This window comes from Nannobrachium achirus (assembly GCF_963921795.1).
Source record: "Nannobrachium achirus genome assembly, chromosome: 22".
In the NCBI taxonomy this organism is placed as follows: domain Eukaryota; kingdom Metazoa; phylum Chordata; class Actinopteri; order Myctophiformes; family Myctophidae; genus Nannobrachium; species Nannobrachium achirus.
The window spans coordinates 18637481-18653162 of NC_137829.1; the positions used below are offsets into that span (position 1 = coordinate 18637481).

General features: G+C 42.7%; 2 protein-coding genes across 2 annotated transcripts in view; both read right to left on the reverse strand.

Annotated features, from left to right (window-relative positions):
• Positions 1 to 10392, reverse strand: part of LOC308307464 (P2Y purinoceptor 13-like) — a gene marked incomplete at both ends in the record, with an annotated part of 29443 nt that extends 19051 nt beyond the window's left edge. The window contains 5 exons of the mRNA XM_080752728.1: positions 3782 to 3871; positions 5482 to 5811; positions 7501 to 7890; positions 8489 to 8693; positions 10322 to 10392. Coding sequence (XP_080608854.1) covers positions 3782 to 3871; positions 5482 to 5811; positions 7501 to 7890; positions 8489 to 8693; positions 10322 to 10392 — 1086 coding nt within the window. The remainder of the gene's footprint in view (positions 1 to 3781; positions 3872 to 5481; positions 5812 to 7500; positions 7891 to 8488; positions 8694 to 10321) is intronic.
• Positions 10393 to 12110: 1718 nt separating this feature from the next.
• On the reverse strand, positions 12111 to 13880 carry LOC308307465 (cullin-2-like; the record flags this gene model as incomplete). The annotated part of the gene is made up of 1 exon (XM_080752729.1): positions 12111 to 13880. One exon carries the CDS (start codon positions 13878 to 13880, stop codon positions 12111 to 12113), a length of 1770 nt encoding a protein of 589 aa, XP_080608855.1.
• Positions 13881 to 15682: the final 1802 nt, after the last annotated feature.

The window sequence follows — 15682 nt, forward strand, 5'->3', positions numbered from 1 at the left end:
GTAATGTATAGGCTACAGTGCTTAAGTAAAAGTAGGCCTACTTAGTTACTTTGCACCACTGTCTATTGTTTTACCATATTTCTCAAAATAAAACGATAAAAGTGAAATGACTCACATAAGCAGCTAACAGTAGCCAGCCTAGCTAGGTAGCTAACTCACCTGGAAAACATCCATCCAATCAAAAAGAAAACGCACAATCTTCAATTATGATAATTAACTCCTCTATCAACTGTCACACAGTGGTTCAGTTGTTCTAACTCCCTGACAACATGTATTAAACTTAGAAGCTTACATTAAAGGTTGTTTATTTTACTCTTCTACTACCAAATGTAACAGAGCTTGTTGTCAAGCAGACCTGAATGGCGGGAGCAGGACTGTCTGCAAATATACCAGCATTCACGAAGTGTCTACTTTACAATAGCTATGATAGGGGCCATCTGCCAACAATTAGAGTCTCTAGAAAAAAAGGGAAAAAGAATATGTGTGTGGTTAATGTTTTCTTTTCTTTTTACTTTCTTTTTTAAAGCTTTACCATGAAAGCCCTGGTGGTTCCTTGCACTATGCATATCACTAAAACCTTTCCTTTCCTTTTTCTTTCTTTTTTGACCACCAAAATCTTATTCTCATGTGTGAGCTTATAGATCGACTATTTTTCACTAGTTTAAACTACTATGGGATGCTATATAGGGAGACAGCAAATTAATCTTTTGGTCACATGAAGGCTATAAAGTTTGGGAACCAATGATGTAGTGCATGGGTCTTCAACAGTGGGTCAGGGACCCCTGGGGGGTCCTCAGTGTTACAGGAGCTCCGCCAATCTTTGTGTGATGGGGAACATTAGCTGAAAATAGCAGATCTAAACAAGCAACTTTTTGGAGAGTTGGTGTACATGGGGAAAAAGAGGTCAAGTTGACTAAATATAGAGGGTTTAAATGAGGCTAACTGACTAACTGAGTCTGTCTGACACATTGTGCAGTGTACGCGTTTTCTAAAATGTTGTGGAAAGATGTGAGACACCAAATTCTGAACAGAACTGGTATCTTTTTTTAATGGCTAGTTGTTGTGTGACCGTGAGTATGTGGCTGACCACCATCTATGAAGATGACAATATGACAAAAGTAACAAATCATTAAAACAATCATTCATTAGTGTTAAAGTTAAAGTGTTAAATAAAATGGCTTTATATTAAATATAAATACTTAATATATAAATACTACTCAATAAATGTGTTATCGAGTTTGTAGCGGGCCCTTGTTTCGAGCACCATCCCAAGTAGAAAGTGAATTCAACATATTAGAAAAGATGTATGTATGTGAAACAAGTGAAATATATGAAAAAACTTTAACATGCAATACAATTCTCTACAATAGGTAGTGGGGGTCCCTGCTTCATCTCTCTCTCATCTAGCCTAGGGGTCCTTGAGCTGAAAAACGTTGAAGACCCCTTTGTGATGTCACAAAATCAAAGCCTCATCAAAGACAATCCTAAAACACCAGAGGTCCTGTTCACAGTGGGCTGTGCTGCAGGAGATAAACAGCGGCCAAATAAACACAGTGCCCTCTGCGCAGGGGCGTCACACCAAATTCTGGGCCCTGGGTACAAGGATTCACTGCGGGCCCCCCATGAATGTTAACTATTGAAAAATAGCAGATATACAAGCTCACAGCGCGGCACCGAGTGCCGCGCTGCGAGCTTGTAGATCTGCTATTTTTGAAAAATCGTGAAAATTTGTGCCAAGAAACATATGCTTCCATGTCAGTGATGCTCAAACTTTTTCATGTGAAGGACCCCCCATCTCAAAAAATTTGAGTTACAAATGTTCACTTAAAAAAATACATATATTCAAAGATTTGCGCACATTTTCACGACTTTTCAAAAATAGCAGATCTACAAGCTTGCAGCGCTGCACTCGGTGCCGCGATGTGAGCTTGTATATCTGCTATTTTTCAATAGATAAAGTTATTAGGGCCCCTCCACCTTGGGCCCCAGTAACTCAGTCCAACTTTCCTACCCCTTGTGACGCCCCTGCCTCTGCGCATACAGATGTGTCCATTCGTGTCCAGCTGTCCAACGCTGCTACCATGTGTCACATCTTCCAACGGCCTGGCTGGTACTCCGGTCCAGCTGGGATCAAAGACTACACTACCTGAGAGAGAGACACACACAGACAGACAGACAGACAGAGACCGAGTGTGCGTGCGTGCGTGTGTGATATTTAGGTCAAACTGAGTCAGTGTTCTTTTTGTGCATGTTGGCTCACTGGAATGATTCTACTACACTAAATAGACCAGAACATTAACTTGTATATTGGCGACACATGTCTTAACCCAACTATTTTACTGTAGGTCAATATGGCTGCTGCAAAAACTGTTTACTACTCAAGAAACAGCAACTGCCACACAAAACACAGGTGTAACCAATGTGTGGCAGTCAGCACCATGGACAGCGTCCTGACGGTTGCTTTGTGTGCGTGCGTGCGTGTGTGCGTGCGTGCGTGTGTGTGTGTGAGAGTAGAACCACTTTCAACCTGGTGTCGCTATTGGGCATGTCATTAGAGCCAAAACCTTCACTTTTTTAAAATGTATTTTTGTAGACAAAGCGACACCAGTGTACAACAAAGTATAAAACTAGAAGCAGTGCTCTTCCGAGCATAGGTCTCCACCAGGTCAGGAAGGCTATTCTGGACTCCTGGTGGCGTTATAATAGGAAATAGGCCAATGTGAACATTTTCAGAATATCAGAATATTATTCTTATAGTTGCCATGCTAAAAGTCATCGGCCTATCTATAAACTATACAAATGTGTGTGTGCGCATGCATGCGTGTGTGTGTGCGTATTCAGGCCGCTCATAGCTGGCCAAAATCACAAAATGTCAAAATAAATGTAACCATAGACCCCGCCCACTCTCAGAGTGGACTGTTTCTCTGGTCTGGAACTGAGTACATGAATCGGCATTTATTTTCGGCTGCTCCAATGAGCGTGGGGGTGGGTCTAACGAATATCCAATCCAATCCGCGCCGCAGCCCGTTTTTTCAAGCGACGTCATCGTTAGAAGACGAGGTGCTCACGTGGGTGCTCACGAGGAGACCTGTAGTGATTGTTCTTTTTTGGAGCTGTGTGGAACACAAGCTCCCTATACGTGGCCGTGTGTGTAGGTATGTTTGTAGGTATGTTTGTGGGTGGGTGGGTCTGTATGTAGCCTGTATGTAGTACCCTGGGTGACCAGAGAGGTACTGTTGAGTCTAGCCTGCCCTAAGCATCAACTGCAATACACACACACACACACACACACACACACACACACACACACACACACACACACACACACAGCTCCACTTCGAACAGAGGTTCGATTTTTTTAAATCAAAGCACCTCCCACCTAGCCTGACACTCAGCCTGAATTGACATTTCAGGGTGTGGCTAGCGATTCAGGGTCTGGAACTAGGCTACCTCCCACACCCCTCCCTTCCAGAAATCGCCCCCACAATAGGGCACAGTTTCAGACTACTGCGTGAGCTGAGTCTGAGATCAGGCTACCACCATATGGCACAGGAGAAAGCAATCAGATGCCCACGAACAATTTAAATCTCAATGTATTCCATATACATTGTGTATAATAGAGGTAAAAAGGGGAATTGCCAATAACAAAACAAAAACTGCCACTTCTAACAGACAGTAAACAGATCTTCCTTTCTCTATAGCTAGCCATCTCTTCCACAATCTTTAAATGCTAGAGTCTGTAACTACGTCTTTTAAAAGTCACTAAACTACAGTAGGCTACTTGAGGCACGTCAAATTGTGACGGGTCGGGGCTCGGGGGCCTCTGGATCTGCTGCCCCCGCAGGGTGCGGTGCTGGTGCATGACTGGATGCTGAAAAAAACATAATGAAACAGTGTGCAAACGGCACGTAGGGCCTATCGAAAGTTGCACCCTGCTGTAATTGCTCAGCACCGAGTGAAACATATTAGGCTACCTGAACAAAAAGAAGTGTTTGACACAAGCAGTGAAAGCCTTTATTTACTTCTAAGTTAAAAAGGCAAAAGGCTCATTAATGAGTTGCTATCTATGCAGAGCATAGAAAGGGAAAACACCTGCACTGCAGTGATGAAGTGCAGTGGAGTCCCAAATGTACACAACTTTGGATGAGGAGAGTAATACAAAGAGAAAGAACTATGGTCAACGTGATATGGACCCAACCTCCTAAGTTCAGTCATGGCGAGGATATGTAGGCCTACAGTAGATGATGGCATCATTCAGGGTCCTCTCTATGTTCCCCAGGTTCTATGCTCCCCTCTCTATGTTCCCCACCTCACAGCATTAGTTTTAGTGAGGTTAGGGTCAGGGGTAGGTTAGGTGGTAAGAAAGTGGGGAACATAGAGACTATCTCAGTCAGGGTCAGGTTCACAACTACCTGTATTCGCATTTATAGGAAACCAAACAAAGTCATATTCATTGATTAATGGCTGTGTAGAAGGCACTTCTTAAAGGATTTTCTAAACACAGATCATTTGCAATGGGAATAGACAGAAAAAACAAATACTTGTTTTGCATTAATCAAAAAAAACAATCATTGCACTAAGTTTATGCTTGGCAGCTCTGCTCGGTGCATTGCAATCCATATGCTGCTCAGCTGGGGTTCACTTCACAGTGAAAGTCCTTATTAACCACGGGAGCGGGACGAATAAACAATACGAAGATGCGTCGCAGAATATTTTGCATCAAACTATTAATTTAGTGACGCCTCATATTCATATAGACTGATGCTTTTATTCGTGGTGAAACATTGATCAACATCTTTTGTTTAAAAATAATAATAATAGACTAAGTGGACTGAATACGTGAAACCGACTCGATCCGACTTTGTCTGACTGTTCTGATAATGTGGAAGGTGAATTTATGAATGTAATGTTTGTCCTCTCGTATATATGTCTAGAATTGTTTAAGGTACACCTCTATTTGTTCTTGAAATAAGTGTGAATAAGTGAAAGCTCTCCCCGCTCGTTGTAACTGCCATGCTGCTGCTTTTTCTTTTTCATTTTGTTATTTGTTATTGTTTTGTTATATGTTTATGATGATCAAAATAAAAACAGAATTTCGGGTAATAATAATAATAATAATAATAGCAGACTGTGTGGGTGTACTGATGACACAAACATGGTTTAAAAGTATGGAAATGGAAACCAGTGTTTAGGACGTTCATAACCACAAATGGAAATGAGGAACTGAGAAAAAAAGAAAGAAGGAACTGAAATCTCATGTGTAGATTGTGTAGACCATACATGAAAAAGTGCTTTCATCAGTATTTATGGGACACACACACACACACCTGATGAACATCTGAACCTTTACAAGTACACTTTGAAGTTTCCGTGTCACTGTGACATCTCTGGCTGGGTTGAAGACGTGCGTCCATGGGGACTTTTGGGGGGTGGGGCTTTGCTTCCGAGTGTGGCTATCCGAGTCAGTTGTCTCCGGAAGACCTTACACAGGAGTATGTAGATGAGCGGATCCAGACAAAGGTTTGTAGTCGACAGCCACAAGGTGGCCTCCTTGGCGATGTAGAGGCCATTCGCTGCTCTGCAGCCGTCTGCTGTGTTCTGGGTTTTTTGGGTCAGCGTGTAGGGAACAAGGACAAAGTGGAAGGGGGCGAAGCAGAGGAAAAACACTGCTACCACCACAAAGACCTTTGCATTGGTTCTGCGACTGGTCGTCTCAGAGCTGCTCCTGGAGGCGTTGTATGACTTGTACACCGCCCTGCTGATGGAGGTGTAGCAGACAACCATCAGAGCCAGTGTGCCCCAGAACACCACCTGGACACAAAACATCAATAAAATGAATAACTGCTGCAGCTTTGCAGAGTCCTGAGAATGGCCAACCCCATGAGAATAGTCAGTGTGCGTAAGTGCGTTTAAGGACAACTTCGTTTTTTTTCTTTGTTACTATTTGCACCAGCCCCCATAAGTCACATCTGCCCATGAAAGATTGCGGTGCATCTTGGGAATGGGTTTATTGTGTCTAAAAATACATATTTAGCCACTTGCATGCATGTCTCCAACCTGGGGGCATGCATGCAAATCAAAACCGGTAAAATCACTAAAACGATAGAAAGAAGAAAATGATAACATTTGAACACTCAACTTTTCTTTTCTCTAATCTAAAATATAAACCCTTGTTGTAAAAAGAACAAAGTTGTCCTTTAATTCCTGTGGTTGGCTGGGTCTGTTTACATTATGTATCTAGCTATCCCACAGACAAACGTTAATGTCATTGTCAAGTACTAGTAATAGTGTCCAATTTCGAAACAGGTGGCCTAATCCGTATGCCACGGCTTGCCATGTGGATGCCGGATGGCGGACTTGTCGACATGCGAGGCTGTCAGCTGCTTGCCTTGTTGTCATGTGATATGAAAACTGCATTTATTGTAAAATCATTACTTATTTCAAAAGTAATACATCATCTCCTCCTGGCCTGTCAGCCTGACAGACACATACATAAAGTACAGTACATGTACATGTGTCCGTTGACACTTGCGGTCCCACACATTGCGGCATTTATCCATGAATGTTTCATTTAAATTTAAATCACTTTTATCACTTGACTTCTCCCTGTGCATGAATGCTTTAGACTTTTCTTTAGCTTTAGCTTCACAATAATATACATTTTTTTAAATGAATAATATTTTCAGGTCAAGGACCCCTTAGCTGAGAGACAGACGAAGCAGGGACCCCCACTACATATATTGTATAAAATGTTCTTGTATGCAACCGATGAGGTTTTCAAAGCTAGCTCAACATAATTTATTGTAGCTGACCCATGATTTAGAGACATTACAGCGCAAGACTGGGTACGCATATCTGTGTCACCACATTAACCATTATTTCATGCTTTAACTATTAAAGAAATAGCAGATGTACACTGCACCGAGTGCCGCGCTTGAAAATGTGTGCAAATCTCAGGTCTAAATGGGTTAAGATCATAGACTGTAAAATATATGGACAAAGCGAAGCCATTGGTTTCTATGCAGAGCAAATGACGAATTTCTACCCCTTGGAATGGGTGTCGCCATCATAGATTGTAAAAGCACCAGAGGATGCTATTGGCTGCCAACGGTCACGTGCAACCGCAGAGATACATGGGAGAATGTGGTCGGAGCCTCCCGAAATACAGCACACGAAGAAGAACACAGCCGGCTGGTATCAGTTTCTTTGGCCATCATCAATTTTAACACAAATGGGACCTTATTTTCACAAAACGCATATCATCGTGATTGAAAGGCAATGTTTAACTAGCGATAGGAACCATAAAGTATTTATGAAAATGTTAATTAAGGTTAGAAAACAAAAGGGGAAAATGAATGGGGTTCAATGTAGAACAATTCTTTTTGCGATCGGCCGGGGGGGGAAAACAGCGCAACTAGCGGCCAATCACAGGAAGTTTTAGTTCCGTATTGGAATCATTTTAAATCGGCGGAACTATGCCCCTGGTTAAGATGTTTTTACCTGAGAGGAATAGCTGGATACCTTGTACCAGATCAGACCAGATTCACTCTTCAGGGAGGTGCAAGTCAGTTTGTCTCCAGAGAACTGTGGTTTCTTGTCAGTCAGAATTATGTTTGGCAGCACTAAAGATGACAAAACCACCCAGACAGTTGCACTTAGCACCTGACCAACCCTGACCTTCTGCAGAGCACATCTCCTCAACGGCCAGACTATCTTCATGTAGCGGTCCAGGCTTATGAGACCCAGAAAGAAAATGCTGATGTACATGCAGAGGTAGAACAGAATGGCTGAGTATCGACAATAGAAGACACGCAGGCCCCAGGAGTCCACACCCGCCTCACTCAGCACTCGCACAGGGATGGTCAGTGTCATAAGCACGTCCGCCACCACCTATTGTAGTCAGGGAATATTATTAGAATAATGTCAGATCATGGGAATACATTCCTTACCACGAAATGTCTTCACCAATGTGTTTGTAAAGGTGTCTAGTAACACTAGGCTTTTTCGTGATTCTGAAAACCATTTGTTTTGCACAAAAAAAAAAAACATTCCTTGGGCTAAAAACGGCCCCCACAAAACTGTGAAAAGTGATGACTCATCTCTAAACCATAGTTTTGTGGGTCCATTTTTAGCCCAAGGAATGTTTTTCGTGCAAAACAAATGCTTGCAATAGATTCAGAATCATGAAAAATCCCTAGTTAGACCCCTCACATTCTACTTAAAGCAGATTTTGGGTGCTATTTTTTTCCTGTATAGTAGAGTGTATACACTATAGTGAATGGGACCCAAACTTTCAGCAGCTGTCAAAAATTCCCCTAGGGATTTAGAATTTCAAACTTTGAAGACATTTCTTGGTAAGGAATTTATTCTTAATTTATTCTTATTTATTCCTCTGACTAATTGGTGAAGAATCATAAACTTTTGTCACTGGTGGGTTTTATTTGCACTGACAACAATATTTACAGCACAAATCCCTTTCTTCGCTCACCAAATTCTTTAGGTAGACCCTTAATGTGGAGGTGGTGGGGACGTTGTAGAAGATCCATGCGGCCAGGCCGTTCAGTGCCAGCGCCACTAGGAAGAGGATCGTATATAGACAGGGTAAAACCACGGTGGTCACTCTGGAATATACATCGCACGTCATGGAGTGATTGGATGTTGTGGTGGTGTTCATCTTCACAAACTTGGTCCACCTTGACAGTGGAAACTGGAAAGGGGTTCAGAAAGATAAAGAGAAAAAAAAAGAATAGGAAATAGAGGGGAATGAATTTACAGCATGAGAGACAACTTTGTAAAACTTTGCATAGGCTTACTTATTTTAATAAGTATTTGGTATATGTTGTGGTATTTGTTTTGCCTATTTGGGACCAACATTTAATAAAATTGCTACCTTCTAAGATGGACACGATACCCTTTTAAACAACCTTTTAAAATTGAGGCAACATTTTAACATATATTATTTAAAGTAATAAAATGTTAATAAGACTCTACCTTTGGGACCTGAACGATGTTGAGAACCAGTGTTCTTTACAGGACAGGGTAATACCAATGCTGCAGATATTGACACTTCTGTTTGCTGGGAAATAATTATGATCGAAGAATCAGAATCAAATAGGCTTTCGTGTGCACTGACACGACAGGCAAAGACAACACTGACCACTTCCTCTCTTGTCTGCATGTATAAGAACATGTGAAACCACTGAGGTTTTTATGGCGTGGCTCTGTAGGAGGCAGAGATTAAGCACATTTAGGCCTAGAATTATTTAATGCTTTAACTGTTGAAAAATTGCAGATCTACAAGCTCACAACAACGCAGCACCGAGTGCCGCGCTGCGAGCTTGTAGATCTGCTAATCGTGTTTTTTTGCAAGTCTTTGAATATATCTTTATAAAAGCGAACATTTGTAACTCAAATCTCTGCTTCTGGGTGGTCTCTGGAATAACATATTTTGAGATGGGGGTCCGTGGACCGTGGCCAAATACATGATGTAATTTTGGGGGTCCTTGACATGAAAAGGTTTGAGAACCACTGATTAGGAGAAGGATTTAGAAGACCTTTATAGAATCGGGTCAAAAAAAATCAGACTTGAACAAATGTTCATGATTTTTCTATGATTATGTATCTATGATCTGAACACTATCAGTTACATAGTGTGTATGCATATACTGTACACATGTACTTACTTTGATAATTGACTGATTTATATCGCACAAGAGTTGGTGACTCACCAATACCCACTGCTTTTGTATTGCTATGTATTTCTTTAACCATGCACATGAAACCGATTTTTTGTAATCTTCTGGATGTTTCCTACCTGCACAAGAAGTATTCCTGTTTCTTCTTTTAGCCCCTCTACTGAGAATGGAGGGCTGGCCTCCAAGGATGCCACTGTTGTAAGGAGTAGCATGGCCACTATTATTCAGTCCTTTACCATACTCAGTCCTTTATGCATTGACATTGTCTCAGTCCTCTTTCTGTTTCACTATGGGTCGTCTTTGTGGTTGGACACTACAAATCCAATCTATGTACACCCAAAACGAGAGCTGTACTGTCCGTGTGCATGGTAGTAAGTCGGATTCGTTTCTGGTGGGGGTTGACCTTGTCCCCTTGTCACCTATCCTAAAGTGTGGGTCACAACCGAAAGAACAAGGTTGCAGGACACAAGCGGACAAAATGAGTTTTCACAGAAGGGTGGCTGGTATCTCCCTTAGAGAGATACAGTAGGGTGAGAAAGGAGCCAACGTACCGGTAGGTGGTTTGGACATTTAGTACGGCTGCCTCCCGAACGTCTCCCTACGGCTGTCCTTGCTGCACGTCTCACTGGACGAGACCCCGTGGCAGGCCAAGGACCAGATGGGGGGATATCTCCACACTGGCCTTATTGGAGCGCATCGAGACCCCCCAGGAGGAAGTGGCTAATGTTGCTCAGGGAAATGTTTCTGCTGAAACTGTTGCCTCCACGACCGACTCTGGATAAGTTGTTGAAGATGGATGGATGGATAAACTACAGAACCTGCGTCCTCCCGGAGGGGGCTACTCACTGGCAGGTGACTGTTGAGTCACTAGGATACAACAGCAGTGTCAACACCAGGGCAGGAATTTCATGGAGGCCATGAAGGCCATGGCCACCGTTTCTCCTCAGTTTGGCCTTGTGCCCCTCAAACCAATGGCATGACCCGAGGCCACAGTGGCTTTAATGCCCCCAGCTGACTGTACCACTTCCGTCTCTTTCTTGTCAATATGTAGACAGTAGACTCTGGTGTCTCTTTCATGCAGACACCAGTTTTTTTTGTTGAAATTCTGAAATCTTAACTCCCCCGAGTCCCTATCTTTAAATACATATTTTTGTAGTATGGCTGTCAAGAAATGGTATGGCCACCTGAAAGCTATCTTGTGTGTGTCCACAGCAAATCTCGCAACCAACTGGACTGATCAGTTTCACGTTTGCATGCTGCTAGTGGACCAAGAAAGTAAATCCATATTGTTTTTTAAGGTATGGCACCTGAAGGGACCCGATGAATAAAAAAGGAAATGATACAGGTTACCTTTCTTTATTATTTAACCAAACAACGTTTCGGGAACCCAAGCCATCTACATGAGGGATCTGTGTTGTCTGTGTCTACGGCTATTCTCATTCAACACCGCATTTTGCACACTGCAGAAAGAAGCTGACCAATTTTACCTTTGTCTTATACTTTTTGAAACATTAAACTTTTACAACTGTGACGGCCCGTGCCGTCACACAACTTTTATTGGAATTAGCCATTTTACCCCTTTTTTTCTCCCAATTGTCATCATGCCAATTGACCCCCCTTTGCAGACATCCTGTCCTGACGTCACTGGTTCATCCCCTGGTTCCCGGAAGTAATTAACTGTCACTGGGATATTGTCGGGGAGGTGGCTCTGTATAGTTTACGATAGTCAGTCACTCATACTTGAAACAGTCTGTTTCTGGCGGATATTTTAACTATACTTCGGCAGCAGTATCATTAGCGTTTTCTCGCCATCAGTAGATTTTTTTAATATACTGTATATATATATATATATATATATATAGCACAAGGCTATTCAAAAGTAGCAGTTATACAAGATCAAAGCGCATCACATTGTGCCTATATGAGCTTGTAGATTTGCTATTTTTGAAAAATCATGAAAGTTTGTGCAAATTGTTTGTGTATATATATATATATATATATATATATATATATATATATATATATATATAAGGATTTGAGTTAAAAATGTTCACTTAAAAAGAATATATATATGTATATATATATATATATATATATATATATATATACACTGTATATATTCTTTTTAAGTGAACATTTTTAACTCAAATCCTTGCTGCTGGGGGCCCCTGAAACAAAACGTTTTGGGACCACTGATAAACATAATATATATTTTTTGAAAACTGTTAGTCGGTCTCAGGTCCTAATGGGTTAAAGTGACTCTGCAACCTTTTACATATACTGTACCTGCTTTCCAGAAATGCATGCAAGACACACTCCTGTGACGGTCCGCCGACTGCAGCACGCCAGACAATAACAGGCCACCCAGATGCTCAATGGATGGGTATCTGTACACGATCCTGGCCTTTCTTGTTTTCAAGCCAAGTAGTTGTATTTGTCTGCTGAGCTCTTGCTGCGCTCGATGTACTCGTTGCTGATGAGCACCTCAATGCACTTCTTGATCATGCTGATGCTGGGGTTGAACCTGGATTTGGACTGGTTGATGACCTCTTGGATGAGGGCGTTGTGCGCCAGCACCCTGCGGGTCTTCATGAGTCTCACTATAGTAGCTTGTAAATACATTTTGCGGTCCGCATCTATGGACCTCCTTGTCTGCTCCATCTCCTGCGGTGCATCTTTCTGCATCGATGGCGCAACCCTGACCTTTAAACGATTACTGGTGAAGCCCATGTTTAATGAATATGGGGCCTCGGCTTCCGTTTCCGCTTTTTTGGAGTCGTGGTTGAGCATCTTGATGTCCAGCAGGGATTTGATGGTCTTCTGCAGCTCCCTCTCATTCAGCTGAGTGGTGACCTGCAGCTCCTTGTAGGTCACCGCTTGGTTGTTGTTGAAGGCCAGCAGCACAGCCATTTGGTACGTGTTCACCGTGACCGTGTAGGCCTTGGACAGACAGTTTATCTTGACCTCACCTGCGCATAGATGGTGCAGCCAGTTCAACTTTCTACCGTTGAATTGCTTGCAATAGAACGACTCAAACATCTGCACGGTGTTTTCTAGCTCCTGAGGGATGCTGAAGGTGAGGGAGGGGACGTATGTGAGGGGCCAGGCTCCTGTCTGAAACACATCGATCTGGAAGCTGATGCCAAGGTCCGCATTTCTCTGCTTCTTGACGAAGTTGTTGAAGTTGTTGTTGAGGTTGTCACTCATGGTCTTGTCTGTGTAAATTCTGTGGAGCTTACTTGTGTACTCGTAGCCACACTCTCGCTTTAGCCTGCTAATCACAGCTTCTTCCAAGTCCATCGACAATGACAGGCCATGTATGAACCGCTTTGCCAGCATCCTAGCGTAATACTTCTGAAAGACATCCTTGTCGTCAATGTATTTGAATATCTTGAAAAAGCCGTCCACTTTGCCCTCCACCTTGTTCTCCGGCATACCCTTTGCAGGCTTCCTGAGCAGACTGTCACAGTACTTGGCCAGCAGTTCGGGGGCTTTGCAGACGGAATTGGGTTCTGTGTAGTTCACTACCAACGTCAAAGTCTTATCGAGTGCAATCATGAACTGGCGTTCCCTGTTCAGAAGCTGATGAAATTTACCGTAAACCTCCAGCAAGGACTCGACATAGTGTTGTGGCACAGTTTCCTTGGAAACGTTACTAGTGGCTTGGAGGGCCTCACTGTGGATATGGGCCTGCAGTTCCTTGATCATGTGAGGTAAGCCGCACATGAGCTGCAGTAGGGTGGCCATGTTGTCGATATCGCTTTTCTTGTCTTGCAGGAGAATGTTCCGACACTCCCCGAGGAGGAACTGCAGTTGGCTGCCCACCATCCTGTGCTCGCATTCGTCTTTAACTTTGTTATAGAGGCTGCCACAGCTGTACAGCATCTTACGACGCTCCTCCTCGGCTTTCAACCATGCAACGACCTTCTCCATATACTGCGAACAGTTGGACGCAGCTTCTTGCAGTATACGGGAGGCTTCCTGTTTGTAAAACTCTTCCATTGCTGTCAGAAATGGCCCTGCAAAGATTTCCTCGTGAAGCTCTGGTTTGAAGATCTTCTTGTAATCCTCTAGATCCTTTGCAAAGTGCTGGGGTTTATTAGCTTTATAGTTGCATATGATTGTGTCAAACAGCTTCCTGGCTTCTTCGAACTCGCTGGCACCGTTCATCAGCTTTCCCCACATGTCTTTTGTCAAATCTCCTATATCCTTTACTGCTTCTTTGATGTCTCCGTCAGACGATATCTCAACTGTGCGATTGTTGAAATAGATGTAAAGATTTTTCATGTAGTCAGCTGCCTTAAGGTTGTTGGTCATGTAACTACTGCACATGCTTTCAGGGTCCTCTTTTGACAACACAACTTCCTTGGACAACTGGCAGAGATGATTGATCAAAAGCTTCTCAGTTTCTTTGTATAATTTAAGTGGATATACATCACACAAGTCATAAACGATAGTCAAGCCGGCAGACCATCTAGCTTTCGCCAACTTGTCGTCACACCTCAGAACTGCGCCGACTGTTGTCTGTAGCTCCTTCCATGGCCTGTCAAAATCCATCATCTTCAAGGATATGTACGGTCTGTTTTTATAATGTATAAAATCCCCTTTAAAGATCAATGCTAAGAGTCTCACGATAAAATACTCTGCTGTCCTGCTGTGGCCGTGTACCTGCTATATAAAGGTGTGTACATGACACAGTGACATCAGGATGTCACTGTAGCTATGCACCTGATGTGTCCCTTACTGTAGATCTATCTGTCTCTGTCCCTTTCATGCCCATATATGGCTTTTCGTGTCAGCCATGCCCAAATAGGGAGTCCAGGCCAGTCTGTGATGATCAGGGGACTCCATAATATACAGCATGGGGATGTTTTCATCAGACAGACAGATATTCAGGGCTGTTTTGATTGTCTTAAGTATACCAGCTCTTATGCCTTAACTTGAAGGCCTGTCCATACTGTCTCCGACCACCAAACGTTTTGTCGGCGAGTTTCGACTTTTCGTCATGGAGCTTTCCGAACTCTAATTCGGGGTAATGCTTTTCAGAAGATGAAAAAGGCCTTTAAGTTAAGGCATAAGAGTTGGTACTTAAGACAATCAAAATAGAGCCCTCAGTCATTTATTTGTAGGATATGACGGAAAGTACCAAGGTTAAATTCCAAGATTCGTTTCCTCTCTCCTCACATCATTTCCTCCAAGCATCCTCAGTGGGAGGGGCTCTGAGACTCAAGGAAATTACCCAAGGAAGTGAAACAAGGATTTACTTTATAGACCTAGGATGCGCGAACTAAAGGCATCCTTCACGACAGATTAAATTAACCTGACGAGCACTCTAAGAGGCATTACATTTTGTACAGTATAACATGGTTCTATTGTGAAGTCGTTGCGAGGCGTTGTAGCATGTAGATGCGAGCATGTAGATCGGCTATTTTCACAATTTCTGACTTGACAATTTGGCCAATGTTTAATTTATATTTATTTAGGTTAAAAAGTCCTTAAATTGTCACTTCAGAAATGTGCAGATAAGCTATATATAAATTAACTTTGTTGGTTTGTTTACTGTTGAGAGAGAAAACAATGTTGCACACGAAGCTAATCATCTGGGGACCGCCATAATAATTTGGGGACCCCCCTGGGTTCCCGACCCACAGGTTGAGAACCACTGTTCCAGAGGGCAGGGTCTTCATGTCCATGTCTCAGACAGGCAAGAATATGGTCTCTGCCGGGTGGAAACCTCTATTTCCAAACTGACTTTTCAGGATTCAAATTCAAAAGTATCAAAAATTGCAGATCTGCCATTTGTTTTAATACCTTTGTACAATCACATAGGGCATTAAATGTGGTTTCAAAGACACTTGCCAGATAATGATAATTATTAGTTCATGTGTGTTAGTACACTGGAACTAGCCAATCGTCCCTGTCCCGTCTCCAACTGGTCCAAAATGCGCCAGCCATCCACCAAGACTCCCGACTGGCACCGGGAGGAG